The sequence below is a fragment of the Nasonia vitripennis genome (assembly GCF_009193385.2).
Source record: "Nasonia vitripennis strain AsymCx chromosome 1 unlocalized genomic scaffold, Nvit_psr_1.1 chr1_random0002, whole genome shotgun sequence".
Classification (NCBI taxonomy): Eukaryota; Metazoa; Arthropoda; class Insecta; order Hymenoptera; family Pteromalidae; genus Nasonia; species Nasonia vitripennis.
The window spans coordinates 1,501,380-1,518,583 of NW_022279588.1; the positions used below are offsets into that span (position 1 = coordinate 1,501,380).

General features: G+C 42.4%; 2 protein-coding genes across 13 annotated transcripts in view; both read left to right on the plus strand.

Moving 5' to 3' along the window:
- Positions 1-2,108, plus strand: part of Nos (nitric oxide synthase) — a 1,339,001-nt gene extending 1,336,893 nt beyond the window's left edge. For 9 of the 12 annotated variants that reach the window (XM_032601207.1, XM_031933451.2, XM_032601209.1 and 6 more), the window contains one exon: positions 1,703-2,108. In XM_032601207.1, the coding sequence (XP_032457098.1) occupies positions 1,703-1,822 (120 nt within the window). In that variant the 3' untranslated portion in view covers positions 1,823-2,108. 12 annotated transcript variants of the gene reach the window in all.
- The window catches only part of LOC116738619, a 211,474-nt gene that overhangs the window by 181,943 nt on the left and 12,327 nt on the right, over positions 1-17,204 (plus strand). The window lies entirely within an intron of this gene.

A 17,204-nucleotide genomic window follows, 5' to 3' on the forward strand; every position in this document is an offset into this window, starting at 1 on the left:
TTTCAGGACATGCGTTTCGCGCCGTTGCGCCAAGCCTGCGCTAAGCGGAGCAAGCGCGCTCACAAGTACCCCCTCTTCCCTGCTGCTTCGGCGCTGTTTCGCGCACGCGCTTAAGAGGAGCGGTGGCTCGCGCGCAGCGTCATTTGCTTTGACTGCGCCTATGCGATAATAAATCTTGACAGCGAATAGCCCTGGATGCGAACCCCGACTCTGGCTGACCTCGCCTCAGCAGCAAGCCCCTCACGCCTCGTTAGTGTTCAAGACTTATGTAACGGCAGTCGGCTATCACGGCACCTCGAGCCCACAGTAATTCTGGTGGAGACACTTCCCAGAGGGACTCTGGAAAGCATCCAGAGAAAAATGAAGAAAAATCAGTGATTAGGTAAATATTCAGTCAGGCGTCAGTAACACAGCGGCCGTTTACACCAGTTTTTTTGAGAGTGTAAGTCAATGTGTATTCAGACATAATAAAAAGTTTGCAGTGTGTTTATCATGAATCAATAATACAAAAAAAGGTTTAAAACACAAGCACGAATATTAGAAAATAATAGAGAGAGAGAGAGAGAGAGAGAGAGAGAGAGAGAGAGAGAGAGAGAGAGAGAGGGAGAGAGAGAGAGAGAGTGGGAGAAATCTTTATTTGCTTAAAGCAAAAAAAAATAATACGTTTTGTTGAGATTACATAATACTGTTTCGCATACGAAGGAACTCCCCTGCTGGAGGGTCTCGGCTTGTATTTATTGAAAAATGAGGCTCACCGATCCGAATCACCTTGTATAATAGAATGGCCTCAAAGTATAGCCTTCTGGAATCGGTGCGTAGTAATTCTAGACGCCTCCGGTAGGGACTAATATGTTCATCCCCTTCTAACCCCGAAGATGAATCTCACACATGAATTGCTGGGGGAAAATTCCCTGAGCGAAGGAGCAATTAAATAAATTAAGAATGATCTCGCCAATAATTTGGAGGGCCTTGGCGACCACCTCGCATGGAAAACCGTCGACATCCCTCGCTTGCGAGGAAAAGTTAGAAATAGCAAGGACAATGTCGCTCATATTGACTGGGCTGAAGGTGAAGCCTTCCTCGCTTTCAAGTAAGATAGTGTCCATTGCATTGTCTATGTTTTCGAGGAGTGATGCCGATATTCCCACGAAGTGCTCATTCAGCTCACCTGGCGTGAAACCGAAAAACTCCTCCTTACGCCCAGGTAGGAGGCTGAGATGACGCATAACCTTCCAAATATTTCTGTTGTGATTAAGAGCGTCCGAGAGTTGTTGTCGAAGGAAGGAATCACGCTCTTGAGCAGAACGCATGTCGACCTCATTGGTAAGTCGAAGAACCTCATCGAAAAGCTCTGCTTTCTCCGTGCGTTCATAGCGCCTGAGCGTTGTATTGCGTTTATCGATGAGAATCCTCAACCCCGGTCCAGACCAAGGAGCATATTTTTTACGCGGGCTAACCGTTTTGGATGGGAGAGTAGAATATAATATACATAAAAAATTATTTATTAAAATCCATTTAAGCGCTATTAAATGATTTGTCTATTGTGTATTAATACCATATAATTTTAAGAAATTAAGTTTTTTATAATTTTCTAGCGTAAATAGAGAGATTTTTATAAAAAATTCATCGTTTAATTTTAATACTTAATAATGCAATGTAATGTAGATTTTTTTAATGTTAAATTTTTTTATAATGTTTACAGGATGAAAACAGATTTCACGAAGACATATTTGGTATTACTTTGCGTACAGCCGAGGTGCACAATAGATCCAGAGAAAATGCTCGCATTAAGCTAGTATCGAAACCTTATAAGAAGTATTAACGAGGATATACATTTGAATATTAAATACTTATATTAAGGCTTTTTGATTTTATCTGTTTATTATTAACTTTTAGAGAGCTGTGATTTGAGAGTTGCAGTCACCTATGAAAAGTAACATAATTAGTGTCTGTATATCCTGTATACATAAAGTTCATTTTGCAGGGCAACTCTATAATATGTCCATTTTCTCGTCTTCTAGAGGTTAATTAATGTAGATGCTTACATTTAATTTTTATATAACAATGTAGACAGTATGTTAAACAATAAACAGAAGCAGGCTGAAAAATTATTTTTTAAATATTACAAAATGAAGATAACATAAAATTTCTGATCTGAGATGTCATTCAATTCTGCTATTAATTTCTAAGCTATTTAACTATAATGTCCATCTATTTCTATAAATTATATAATTTTTTTGTAACATTTTCACGTTCTTTAGACCTAAAAAGCGGACCTAAAGTCGGCGGACCTTAAGTCCTAAATAAGACTTAAATACTTTAAGGTACTGTGTCAAAAAAAAGTCACCGCATGTATTGGTATAATGTTATAATAAACAATGATGTGTACCAAGTGCTAAGCAGGCTTTTCGACCTCAGTTTAAAAAAGCCTGCTCTACGCTCTTAGTACACAATCCTCTATTATATTAAGATTATATATATATATATATATATATATATATATATATATATACACACATATATATATATATATATATATATATATATATATATATATATATATATATATATATATATATATATATATATATATATATATATATATATATATTGCGAGAACTGTGGATTCGGAGTGATTACGTGAAAGGAGACTTGTGTAGCAATTATGTAGATAAATGATTTCGAACGCAATAACACTAATATAATAGTAAAAGGAAAATTTATATTATTAATTAATACAGTAGAACTTTGAATTCAGGACAATGTCTCTGAATCACCTCGCACGTTCCTCGGAGATATTGAGTTATGATTGAACTTAAAATACACATTGTAAGATAATGATGAAATAAGACGATATTCTTAATAAATGAATCTAATTATGCTTATTGAATCTATGCAACGAGCGCTATTGGAAGTATTCGCCCTTTTTGACTTGGTCTTAGTTAACCAGGGATGTTCTTACACATTTCAAAGAGGAGACACAGGGTCCATCATAGATCTTACGTTTGTCAGCAGCTGCCTAATTGGCTCAGTTAGATCGTGGATAGTGAGCGATCATTACACAAATAGTGACCACCAAACAATAATAATGGAGATAAAAATATTAAAACAGAGATCCAAGGGGAGGGCAACGACGAAAAAAGTCGGTTGAAAAACGAAGGATTATGATAAGGAGACATTCCTGCTGGCTCTTGAAGAAAAATAGTTGTCTGGATCAGCGAATGATAATGTCGAGCAGGTAATGGAAAATATTACCCGAGCCTGCGACGTAACGATGCCAAGGAGGGCTCCCAACAATATACTGGTGGGATAAAGAAATTGACGCGGCCCGCAAAGAGTGTTATCGAACCAGAAGACGGGAACAGCGGGCTCGGAAAAAATAGAACAAGACTGGTCGTGGTAAAGAAATAGTAGACGCCCTAAATAAAGAAATGAAGAATGCTAAACGGATACTCAAAAGAAAACGCCGAGAGAATAAACGACGATACCTGAAAGAGTTACAGGACGAGGTTGAGCTGGATCCCTGGGGGCGACCGTACCGAGTAGTAATAAAGAAGGTAAAGGGAGGTTATATCCCCCTTCTAAGAGCCCGGAATTGCTGGATCGTATTGTGACCACACTGTTTCCCCTTCAACTGGAAGTAACAGCTATTCCTGAAGCAGAGGCAAATGACGAAATCATTCCAGCAATCTCCACAGAGGAATTAATGGCTGATTGCAAAAGAATTGGGAACAATAAGGCTCCAGGCCTGGATGGCATACTCAATATTGCACTAAAACAAGCTATACAGGCACGCCCCAATGTCTTTGTGGACTTAAACAACTCATGTCTTGAAGAAGGGCCGTTTCCTAAGAACCGAAAGAAGCAACACCTGGTGCTACTACCAAAAAGAGATAAGCCACCTGGAGAAGCTGCCTCATACAGACCACTCTGCATGCTAGACACCCCGGGCAAGATCTTAGAGCGCATAATCGGCGTTAGAATGGACAAAGTCATTGAAAAACCAGGCGGACTTGCGGAGTGCTATTATTACACTGGATTTTAAAAATGCGTTTAACTCAGCCAGCTGGGGCAAGATACACCAGGCACTGCGGAAGAAAGAGGTACCCGCCTATATAAGAAGGATTATGTCTGACTACCTAAAAGACTTTTGTATGACACAGAGAGTGGCACGAAAACCCATCGAGTAACCGGAGGGGTCCCACAAAAGTCAGTGCTTGGCCCATTATTGTGGAATATCATGTACGATGAAGTACTTAGGCTAGAGCTACCCAAAGGGGCAACGGTTGTAGGGTTTGCAGATAACATTGCAGTTGTGGTAGTAGCAAAGCAAACAGAAGAGGTGACGGAAATCGCTAACGAGGCAGTAGGTATAATCTACGATTGGCTAAAGCAGACTAAACTTGATCTTGCTAGTCATAAAACGGAGGCTATCCTTATATCCAGTAGAAAGAAAATAGAGACAATAACGCTGTCAGTGGACGGACACGAAGTAGACTCTTAGCCGACCATTAAGTACCTGGAAATCACCATGGACGCCAGACTAACGTATAAGCAGCATCTTGAGAGGGCGAGCAATAAGGCAGCAACAGTCAGTGCTGCACTATCGCTACTAATGCCAAATGTAAGTGGGCCAAAGCTGGGTCGAAGGTTACTTCTAGCCACTGTGACTACATCAATTATGTTATACGGTACCCCAATATGGGCGGACGCAATGTTAGTAAAGTTCTACGCACAAAAGCTGTCAACAGTTTATAGAAGAAGTGTATTGCGGGTCGCTTCTGCCTACCGAACAGTATCAGAAGATGCAGTGTGTGTTATTTCAAGTATGCCGCCTATTGACCTTCTAGCAACAGAACGAAAAAATATATACGAAAAAAACCGGCGTGGTGACAATAATCAAAAGAAAGTTTAGAAATCCGCAAAGGAACGAACCTTAACTGAGTGGCAAAGACGATGGGACTCCAGTAGAAAGGGGCAATGGACGCACCGCCCCATGCCACGTATTGTTGGCTGGACCAATAGATGACACAGGGAAGAAAATTACTACCTTACGCAGTTTTTCAGCGAACATGGGTGCTTTCGTGCCTACATACACCGCTTCAAGATAGAGGGTAATCCAAATTGCCCGATATGTTTGGAAGCAAACGAAGATGCGGATCATGTCTTCTGCAACTGTTCGCGATACGAAATGGAACGAGAAGAACTCGAGAGTTACCTTTAGACTAAGGTGACCTCTGAGTCAATGATGACAGCTGTGCTAGCGTCGAAAGATAGTTGGTGCGCAGTAAACAACTACGTAAGGACTATTATCAAGAAGGTTAGAAATGACGAAGAGAATAGAAGGGAAGGCCAAGGTGAAACAGCTGAGTAAAACTGTTGCTAGATGAAGGCCACTAGATAATAGATACAAATAGCTCCTCGGATTGATGCAGAGGAACGTAGGTCACAGAGCTGAGCTCTTACCCCCCCCCCCTGCCCGATACAGAGGAACGTAGGAGCTAGCGTTCAGTACCTTTAAGTGCTCCTCAGACCAATGCTGAGGAACATAGGTAACTAAGTTGAGCCCAGACTTACTCACCCGATGCAGAGGAACATAGGTGTCGGGGTTGAGTCTGTCCACAGAATGGCCGATCGATGCTGATCGAATTAGACGACCGGACGATGCGGCAGGAAGCAGACAGCTGGACGATGCAAAAAAAAGAAGACGGCAGGACGATGCAGAATAAAGAATACAAGTTTGATCCTGAACCCCTAATCACGTTGGTGGGTTGAGGATGCATGGAAATGTCAATCTTTAAAGGAAAAGCCAAAACAAGGCTAGTTAACGGGCCCCACGGAAGTACTGTTCATCGATAGTACCTGTGGAGATCTGGTGTAGTAGGGTCACTTGTGCAGAGCTTGCTCTGCCTACGCAACATTAAAAAAAAAAATCCGCAGATACACACACATACTCACATACACATACATTCAGGCACCCGTAGATACACACACGTTTACACCCGGGACAAGCTAAAGCAGTTAGATAGTATCAGGTGAACATGCAGATAATAAGGTAGCTTTACGACTACATAAGATGTGAAGACACACACACGCCCGCGCGCGCAAGGGCACACCCACCTACCTATAGCTTTAATAACTACAAATTTCGCTAATTAAACGGTGCGAGATAACAAGTAAATAACGATGAGTTAATTAGATGAAAAATGAGATAATAGATAAGATAAAAGATAATTTCAAGTTAATTTTGCATCTTAAAATTGTCTATTATCTCATTTTTTATCTTGTTATGACCTAGTAATCTGACATATAGATGACAACCAAAGTCATTTTAATATTAAAGTATTAGAACTACCTCCTTGGTCTCTATAATATCCTAATACATGAGCTGATTTCCATCTCTGTTTTACTGCTTTACAAAAATATAATGACTAGATAATCAGATAAGAGATGAGATAATAGATAAAATAAAAGATAATTCCAAGATAATTGTTTTATCTTAAAATTATCTATTATCTCATCTCTTATATTGATGTTATCTGGTCAGATGACTAGATAACATCTTTTTTATAAAAACTCTTACACGAGCCATATAACTTAGTCTGCTACACCTCGTCCGCGCTGATATGTTAAACCGGAATAGACGGTCTCACTCCTCCACCTCCTACTTGCTCGTCGTAGTAGCGTTGCTCTCTCTCTCTCTCTCTCTCTCTCTCTCTCTCTCTCTCTCTCTCTCTCTCTCTCTCTCTCGCGATTACGTTTAAAGTGAAGCTTAACCGTCAGCGTTCCATATTCGAATGGTGTTTGTGCTGATCCCTTATATCTATGACAATCGAGTTAAAACTGTGATGTAAAAGGGGAATATAATGAGCAGGTGCAAAATGTCTCACGATATTACTGCCGAATTTGTACTTTGCACTATCCACGGAAACTATACGCAGTAGAGCAGCTTGAGTGTCGCCTACAATGTGTGGCTCGCATACATCTGTGTACACGTAGAGCTGATCGGGAATAGCTCGGAAAAGCGATGCTGGTCTGTTTCCTAGCGCGACTACACTCGTCTCGGAATCTTCGAAACCGAAAATACGGCAAATTTTTTAGTTAAACGTTGTCTGATGCTGATCAACGCTGGCACACTTGCGCTGTAGCGAATAGTAGCCCTTTTGAAAGGGTGCAACTTCAAAACGCAGATGATCGTGAAAGGCGGCTGATTTATTTATTTCATTGGCTAGTTGCTCGATCTTGTCGTAAATACCGTGCGGAAAAAAATGCGTTTCCCGCTTAGCGTTTTCCGACTGTTTAAAAGGCGTCAGATTCTTGAATGTGCGTGACAGTGCTTGGCACGTGAATTTCGACGAGCGCAAGGGACCAATTCTTGCTGATTTTGAGCTCGCGCGAGAGCTGCGTTGTAAAGCAGCTAGTGATGTTTTCGTTGTAGTACATCATATTGTTGTTGCTAGGCAGAAGTAGGTAAAAATCGTTCGGGTCCATTTTTAAATTTTTTGTATTTCAGAGGCTTTGATCCACGAGTTAAATTTGTCTAGATAGCCAGCCCACTTGACGAGTAGCTGCTTCTTCGAGCCACGACCCTTTGTACGAATTACGCGTTCTATTTTAAATTGCTCAGCAGCGTCCGATATGCATTTTGTGCCAACGTGAGAGAGCTCCTCGAGATAGAAAAAGCAGTCAATCTCTTCGCCGTTCAAATATTCCAGGATAAACGTTGGTAACTGCTGTCTGTTGGATATGTGCTTAATCTTGAAAACTTCCTCCCGAAATTTTTTTTCGTATCCCTTCTCGAAAGTATTTTTCGTGCGACTAATGCGTACGTAACATCCGGGCTTGTATTTATTGATTACACCTAACGCCATCTTTTCGCGATTCTTGTAAATAGATTGCAGACGAGCTCTTTTCTCTAAATTTTTGCGCGCTTTCGCAGCATTGTAGATGTTCACGTCACAGGGGCGTATATTTGTACCGCTTTGTTGCGTATGATTGTAAGCGTCGTTGACTTTCTGCAGCATGTCGATGTAACGCTGCGTGTTATTGTGAGAAAAGTATCGCCACATTCGTTCGCGTATAGTACGATTTAGTCTTTCCACCACAGCTGCTTTGATATCGGGGTTTCGAGCTGTATGGAATTTGATGTCGCGTTTTTTCAAAAATTTATGAAACGTCGAGCCTACAAACTCCTTCCCCTTGTCGGATTGTAAGAGTATCGGGACGCATCCGTCGCTGCGTTCGAGTATTCGTTCAAAGGCTGCGGTGACGTTGGCTGCAGTGTTATCGCGTAGAGGCTCCAGCCACGCGTGTTTACTCAATACATCCACCACTACGAGTAGGTAACAGTATCCGTCGTTGTGCTCTTTGATCGTGGTTAATTAAAGCAAATCGCACTTCCATACGTCGTCGATGTTGCTCACGTTGTAACTTTATCGCGGAAATTTACGCTTAACGGATCTGTGAAGAGTATAGGCGTCTTGATTACTAAGACACTCGTATATACATTCTTTCACCCGCGTGTCAGCCGCGCTAAATAATTTGCCTTTTCGATTTACACGCACGAGATTGCGCGCATCCTCGTAACCAGCCTCGAATCTTTGAAAAACAGATATCGCCGCAGTACTTGTAAATAGTTTTGACATTTTTCACGCTCATCTGTAAATTTATTCGAATGTAGAATTGTGTGCATCTGGGAATCGAGTCTCGAGAGATTTTCGCCGCACGTTTGAACAGAGTTTTCATACGACTCGTTTACTACTGGCTCTGCTGCTGCTGCTGCTGCTGGCTGAACGTTTTGCAAGCGCGAAAACATATCTTTGGGCACGATAATCATTTTTCTCGTACGATCCATTTTAGTCTTCCGCTGCTGATGACTTTGAATTACATAACTTCGTGACGAGAGCCTCGATAATAGGTACGAGTAGACGCGGAAAAAAACACCACCGTGCTGTACGAGAACTCGTTTCTTTTTCTGCCAATCGCTGACAGATTTCTTATTATTGCAAATCGTCAATTTTCTCAGTACGTTTTTGTGCTTTTTGAGTCATCTTTTATGCGACTCTTTGATTTTGATTACACCTTGCAAGATATTCACAGCGCACTCGCATATGCAACGCACGAGTCTCTTGTCGGCTGTGCGTAAAAGAGCCGTACGTTGTTGGCCGTCCGTGTGACAAAGAACTTTCAGCTACTCGTTTTCTGTTGAAATACTTGGTGTCCACCGCAGCCACGGGTATACAACAGACAAAGAATTCGAGAACTTTAGCGAGATACCCTCGACTTTACATTTTTGGATACCTCGCCAGTTCTCGAATTCTTTGAGAATAAATTATCTTAGCATTAAGAGTATGATTGAAAATTATTTTAAGCCTGATGAAGAGAATAAATGCATTAATCTTAAGTTTAATTCTATTAAAAGACTGCCAGATCACACTGTCGTCGTGAGAAGAGGTTAAATCGTGTAGCATAGTTCTAAAAATGCGTAGGTATATTACTCCCGGGTTCTCGCTCCCGTACGGTTACAAAAGTTAAGTATAGTATGTAAGTGGTTTGTGAATAAAAAAAGTAAATTTAAAAATCTCGTATTTGTATTAGTTTTTAAGTAATATAAATCGTTTTGCGTTATGTTTAATATATTTATAATAAAAAGAAAGTATTTTAAAATTTTTCTTGTAATTATAATATCCTTCTCTCTATCTCTCTCTCTCTCTCTCTCTCTCTCTCTCTCTCTCTCTCTCTCTCTCTCTCTCTATTTCTTTCCTCTACTCACTCATCACGCTTATAGGCAAGCCGTACATGCACGCGTATAAACGGCTCGTCCGCGGATGATACTCGTGGCCACTAATATACGCTTATAAGCGGCCCGCGTAAGTATACGCGTATACGAGGCCCGCAAGAGTACACGCGTATACGCGGCCCGCCGCCGCCGCCCCCCGCGGTAGAGAAATAAGGGAAGAGAGTGCTTCAGTCGAAAAGATGGACACGCGTTGAAAGCATCCTGTTAAGGTAAGTTTTCGCTTAAGCTTATGAGACGATGTATGCAAGCATGTGTGAGTGTGCGTGAATATTCGTGTCGCGAGAGAGCGCGCTACCGTATAGACAAAACGGAGTCGCTATTTCCTTGCGCGAGCGCTGCTCCGCGTCTCGAGCATCAGATCGAGCCTAGCCTCGCTATTGTGAAGTCGTACCTTCTAAACACTCTTTTAATAGAATCTCTACTCTAATAAATCTCAATCAAAAACGAATTTCCTACGTCTCCTTATTTATTCGCGCCATAGCTGCTTTAATACATCCTTTTACGACGTGCATAGCAGGACCGACAGGAGCTGGAAAAAGCTGGTTTCTGAAAAAATTTTTCGAGCATCTGCCGGAGATGTGCGATGCTCACTTCGACAGGGTTGTGCTCTACTATACCGAGTGGCAAGAGACGTACCGCAGTAAATTCAAAGTTCGCGGGAGTGCTGCTGTACCTATCGAGTTTTGGACTTCCGCAGCGAAGCGATTACTCCGTAGATATGGGAAAGAAAAAATTACTGATTCTCGACGACTTGATGCGAGAATCATCGAACGATATAGTTCTGGAATTGTTCTCGCGTTCGTCTCATTATTTGAATTTGTCGGTGTTTCTGGTGACGCAGAATAATTTTCATCAGGGAAAGTGAGCCTGTACTGTAAAGCACTTTCGCGCCGTTGCGAGAGTCCGCGCTGAGCGTCACGGACGCGAGCGCTCGAGTTTCCCCTCTCCGCGGCGGCTTCGGCGCGCGGTTAAAAGGAGCGGCAGCTCGCGCAGAGCGACACTCGCTCTCCGGCGACCGAACGGTCTGTACGGCAGCAGCCCCGGACACGCTCCCAGAGTCTGGAAGGCCGATAGGCCCCGGACTCACCTCGTGCGCTAACGAGTCTGGAAGGCTTTAGCCCCTTTAGAGAAATTCCCGGCCTCGATAACTCGCGGGATAATCTAGATAATTCGAACATAATTCGGTTGAGCAAAAGTTCCCGAATCGTGCTCGGACCGTGCCCTTTTTACCCTCTCCGGTAACCGCGCACCTAGCCGCCGCAAAAGTAAGGCCTCTCTCTGAGGTCCGCGCTTCGGGAATAAAGATGAGGCCAAATGCGAGTCGTTATCAGTTTTCGGCAAACAGTCATGCCTGCCAGAACACGGAAGCCCCAACATCGCTCGGAGGTGCAGCGCTTTAAGCGGAATCATCGTAGGACGAGGCAGCAACGTAGACGGGCGCGTACGGAGATTACCCGTGATCGCACACTCGTCTTCGTGCCCGTAACATTGCCCGACGCAGTCCGCAAAGACTCGCCTACCGTACAAGTCCGCAGCAAGGTCGTGGTGGTAGATTCCGTCAAGGCCTCGCCTTCGGTCGAGCTACCACCCGAAATTATTGGTTTTGTTATCTTTTTCTCGATCTAACAGAAGCGGCCGTAGATGATTATAGGGTTCGCAGGTGTATATTTCCAACCGACGATATTCAGTACGCCTACGTGCCGAAATTCGGTAAAAAGTGAAAATACAAAATAGGTGTGCAGACCTCTCGGCATAGACAGTAAAGCGAGAAGCTTTGGCGCAGAAAATCATCGACGCTTACAATCATACGCAACACAGTGGTACAAAGATGCGCCCCTGTGAGCATCTACAATGCTGCGAAAGCGCGCGAAAATTTAGCGTAAAGAGCTCGTCTGCAATCGACTTACAAGAATCGCGAAAAGATGGCGTGAGGTGTAATCAATAAATACAAGCCCGGATGTTACGTACGCATCAGTCGCACGAAAAATACTTTCGAGAAGGGATACGAAAAAAACTTTAGGGAGGAAGTTTTCAAGATTAAGCACATATCCAACAGACAGCAGTTACCAACGTTTATCCTGGAATATTTGAACGGCGAAGAGATTGACTGCTTTTTCTATCTCGAGGAGCTCGCTCACGTTGGCACAAAATGCATGTCGGACGCTGCTGAGCAATTTAAAATAGAACGCGTAATTCGTACAAAGGGTCGTGACTCGAAGAAGCAGCTACTCGTCAAGTGGGCTGGCTATCTAGACAAATTTAACTCGTGGATCAAAGCCTCTGAAATACAAAAAATTTAAAAATGGACCAGAACGATTTTTACCTACTTCTGCCTAGCAACAACAGTATGATGTACTACAACGAAAACATCACTAGCTGCTTTACAACGCAGCTCTCGCGCGAGCTCAAAATCAGCAAGAATTGGTCCCTTGCGCTCGTCGAAATTCACGTGCCGAGCACTGTCACGCACATTCAAGAATCGAACGCCTTTTATACGTTTAAACAGTCGGAAAACGCAAAGCATAAAAAGGATTTTTTTCCGCACGGTATTTACGACAAAATCGAGCAACTAGCCAACGAAATAACTAAATCAGCCGCCTTTCACGATAATCTTCGTTTTGAAGTTGCACCCTTTCAAAAGGGCTACTACTTGCTACAGCGCAAGTGTGCCTGCGTTGATTAGCATCAGACAACGTTTAACGAAAAAATTTGCCGTATTTTCGGTTTCGAAGATTCCGAGACGAGTGTAGTCGCGCTAGGAAACAGACCAGCATCGCTTTTCCGAGCTATTCCCGATCAGCTCTACGTGTACACAGATGTATGCGAGCCACACATTGTAGGCGACACTCAAGCTGCTCTACTGCGTATAGTTTCCGTGGATAGTGCAAAGTACAAATTCGGCAGTAATATCGTGAGACATTTTGCACCTGCTCATTATATTCCACTTTTACATCACAGTTTTCGATCGATTGTCATAGATATAATGGGATCAGCACGGAGTGCGAATATCATTCGAATATGGAACGCTGACGACGGTTACGCTTCACTTTAAACGTAATCGTTAGAGAGAGAGAAAGAGAGAGAGAGAGAGAGAGAGAGAGAGAGAGAGAGAGCGTGTAATGCTATGTCATGATGAGTCACTACATACGCTACTACGGAAGCAAGTAGGAGGTGGAGGAGTGAGACACGTCTATTCCGGTTTAACGTATCAGCGTGGACAAGGTGTCGGTACGCGGCTCGGAGGTTTATTTCGCAAAATTCTTCCGTACATCGCTTCCGGTGCCAGAGCTGTAGGCTGTACGCACAGGCATCAACGTGTTGGACGACGTTGAAAAGAACGGCTCAAATTTCGAGGAGGCGTTCAAAAATCGTACTAAAGAGTCTGGGAAACAAGAGTTTGGGGTAAAAATGCCATTTTTACATTCTCTCTCGACGGAATACATGTATAACGAGCTGGATCTTTTCACGCTTCCAGCCACCCAAACGTCCATTGAAAGCAGCAACTTTCTGCATTATAAGCCTGTGTCATCTCTTAGCGATGAGGTCGACGCACCCTTCGAATTTGTCGTGCCGGCAGATGGCGAGCATTACTTTGATCTGGCTGACACTATGCTTCATGTTCAAGCTAAAATCGTACCCGCTGACGAGGCTACTGCAACGACCAAAGACCTTAAAGTCGGACGGATCAACAATTTCATGCATTCAATGTTTAATCAGATTGACGTTTTTTTCAATCAGAAAATTTTTCTGCCGCCTAATAGAGCCTATCCTGACAGAGCGTACACCGAGACGCTTCTCAACTACGCTCTGGCTACTAAAGAGTCACATCTTACAGCGAGTCTGTGGTACGACGACACGAGCGGCGGTTTCGATTCGCCAGCTAATGCGGTGAGCACTGCCACAGCACCTATGATCGTGAACAAAGGGCTGGAAAATATTTTACATTGAATCGACGATACTTTGACATGATTGGACATTTACATCACGACCTCTTTAATCAGGATAAAATGCTGATTAATGGCGTAGAAATGCGCGTACGTCTAGTGAGGAGGAAGGATGCTTTTTGTTTGATATACGCGTCAGCTGATGGAAAATTCAAACTCAGCATCAAAGTAGCTACACTCATAGTTCGCAGAGTAAAAATCAGTCCTGGAGTTTTACTGGCTCATGCGCAAGCGTTATCGAAAACTACGGCTAAATATCACATAACGAGAGTCGAAGTTGAGTCGTTTATTATTCACTCGGGAATATTGGGCGTTTCGATGGACAACGTTATACACGGTCAGCTGTCGAAGAAAATAATCTTGGCCTTTGTGGAAAACAAAGCATTTTTACTTTTAAACACTTCTCTATAAATTATATTTCTCTCTACGTCGACAGCGTACAAATTTACACGTTTCACGGGTCTCGACAAACTCTACATTGACACTTTTCAAACACTTTACACGGGTACAGGCGTGCATTTTCTCAACGAAGTTTTTGGCATCAATCGCTACAACTATTATAAAGGCAATTTTTTGACGGCCTTCAATCTCACTCCTGATTTATCGGCACACTGTGCCACACATTGGAATCTCGTGCGCTCGGGTAGCATACGCATAGAAGTGAGATTTGAGACGGATCTTCTCACTGCTATCAACTGTATCGTTTACGCAAAGTACGACAACGTTCTGAAAATCGACTTTAGCCGCCAAATCGTAACGGATTTTAGCGCTTGATGCGCACGCACACGCGATCGCAACGCCTCAAAAAAAAATTTTTTTGATTCGCGCTTTATAGGGCGAGTGCGCTGACAGTCTGCAGTTAGTCTTTCTCTCGAAACAGCCGGCACACAACATATTCGAGCAGCAACAGCATCATCATCATCATCATGACGGATTACGTGATCGATATTCAAGGCTTTCGGGATATAAATAAAAAATTTATTCCCAAAGAAGTCGGAGTTTTATCTCTCCAGAGCAGTATAGTTGATCATTGGATCATTCGCGCTGTGCAGATTTACCGAATTACCCGCGGATATGCAGCAGACTAATAATTACTGCACTCTCGATGTACACGATCTAGAGTGGCACGACGGAGATATCTCCTTCAAGAATCTGCGTCGTGATCTGTGCAACTTGGTGAAAGACGCGCGCTGTATATACGCGCGTGGCCAGGCAAAAGCCAAGTTTTTGGAAAAAGTAGTCGCTCGAAGAATTATCAATTTAGAAGAGTTCAGTGCGCCTTCGTTTGACGAACTCTCTATACAATTCCCTAACGTCTTGCTGTGCACCAGTCACGGTATCGAGAAATTCGAGAATAAGAAAAATTTCTGCGCACTGCGTCAAGCCTATCAAATCAGAAGGTGGATACACTGAATCGTTGCCAGTCCTCATCGAAGCGACCCGTACGACATAAATAGCTAAGTTATGTACCAAGCTATATTCGATTACGATCGGCTGCAGATGGAGAGATATCACTATCCCGAAAGATTTCGTGCTAGCTACGTTGTGGACGGAATTAAAAAAGAAGATGACGAGAAAAAAGACGGTGCGGTAGAAGAAGAGTACGTAGATGCACCATTAACATGAATACGCGTCAAATAATCACAGCTATTAGATGATTAAAAGCCGATTTAATAGGAGTTTATACTCTCGACGTCGAACTCTTGCCCCGAGCAGACGTGTTTTGTTTTGGTTAAACCTCGCGCTCAAGCGGAATAGTCCTATTCTGTTATATTTCGAACGTGAATTAGTACCTTGTGTGTGAAGTGTTATACTGTGTTAAAACTATTTATTCCTGACTGCACATTGCAGTCAGGATAAGGTCAGGGTATGATAAACGCATCCCAAGCTACCTACGCAGGAGCTGCCTCAACTGTACCAGCTCCTTCCAAAGATCAAGCTGTTATTCTGGATTCAGTAGAAGGATGTACTATAGATGACTAGTTAGATGGCATTGAAAGAATTATCGATCTGTCCAACGTCAGATTTATCTCGAAAATTTCTGGAAATCGAGTATGTATCTTTTTGAGCAATAAACTTATCATTGAAACATTAGTGCAAGAAAAAGTGATGGTAAACTGCAATGTCCTAAAAGTGCGCCCATATATAGAAAAAAACAAACGCGTTGTCATCTCCAATGTCAGCCCTTACATCCCCCACGATGTCATTCTCCAAAATCTGAAGAGTAAAGGTATTACGTCTGTCTCACAAATGCATCACATAAAAGCCTCCTCCGGTAAGGCTGATCGTGCCCATGTCATGTCTTTTAGACGTCAAGTCTACGTAAAAGAAGAGGAAGAGCATCTGCTACCTGAATCATTACAAATTGTACATGACGAAACTACGCACTGGGTCTTCCTGAGTACCGAATCTGCTAACTGTTTCATATGCAAACAACATGGGCACATTGCCAAAGTCTGTCCTTCAGCACACAATACACTAATCGGAAATTTTCCTTTGGCCCCAATAACATCAACAGAGTTAGGTAAGCGTCCAGCTCCTTCGACGTCTTCTGAAAATTTCTCTCCAGATCAATCCGTGGAACTCTGTGGTATCAAAATTACTAATGTCAATCCCGAAATCGAATTAATTGCCTGTTACAGAGCTCCAGGAGTTATTCTGTCTCAAAGTCAGTGGAATATCATTGCTCAAAATATCTCTAATCCTAGCACTTTATTTGTTGGAGATCAATTCAATTCTCATAATATTTTATGGAACTGCTTAGATACCGACCACAATGGTGAAAGGTTGGAAAATATTATTGACTCTTCTGACTTGTTTCTACACAATGAAAATACTACTACTTACGTAGATATAGCTCGTAATTACAAATCCAACCTTGATCTTGTGTTCTCTACTATGAATCTTTCTGACAAAATTCACGTTCAAGTTCCTGATGACACCTGGAGCTCTGACCACTTTCCTGTTTTTATCAACGTTTCTCTGGAAAAACATCAGTATAAAAGGAATTCTTTTACGTTATACACAGTTAAAACTAAATGGGGTGAATTTTCCCGTATACTTCTAGACACTGTGAGTCAATTTCACAACAATGAATATGACAGTCTGAGTCCTACTGAAAAATATTCCTTTTTTACTGACGTTATAACTAATACCGCTATATCTTGTACTCCTAAAAGAAATTTTATAAAAGAAAATTCGACCAAAACTGTTAAAAATCCTGTAGCGTGGTGGTACGACGATTGCAACAAAGCCAACAAACTTAGAAGCGTTGCATGGAAAAAATGGATGATTTCTAATAGTTCAACAGACCTGATTGATTACAAAAAAGTGTAGCTTTTGCCAAAAAGACCTTCAAACAAAAAAAGAAACGTTATTTTATCAAGTTTGACCAAAGCATTTCCTTCAATTGCGACCCAAGCTATGTATGGAATACGTGCAAAGTTCTTAAAAACAGTTGG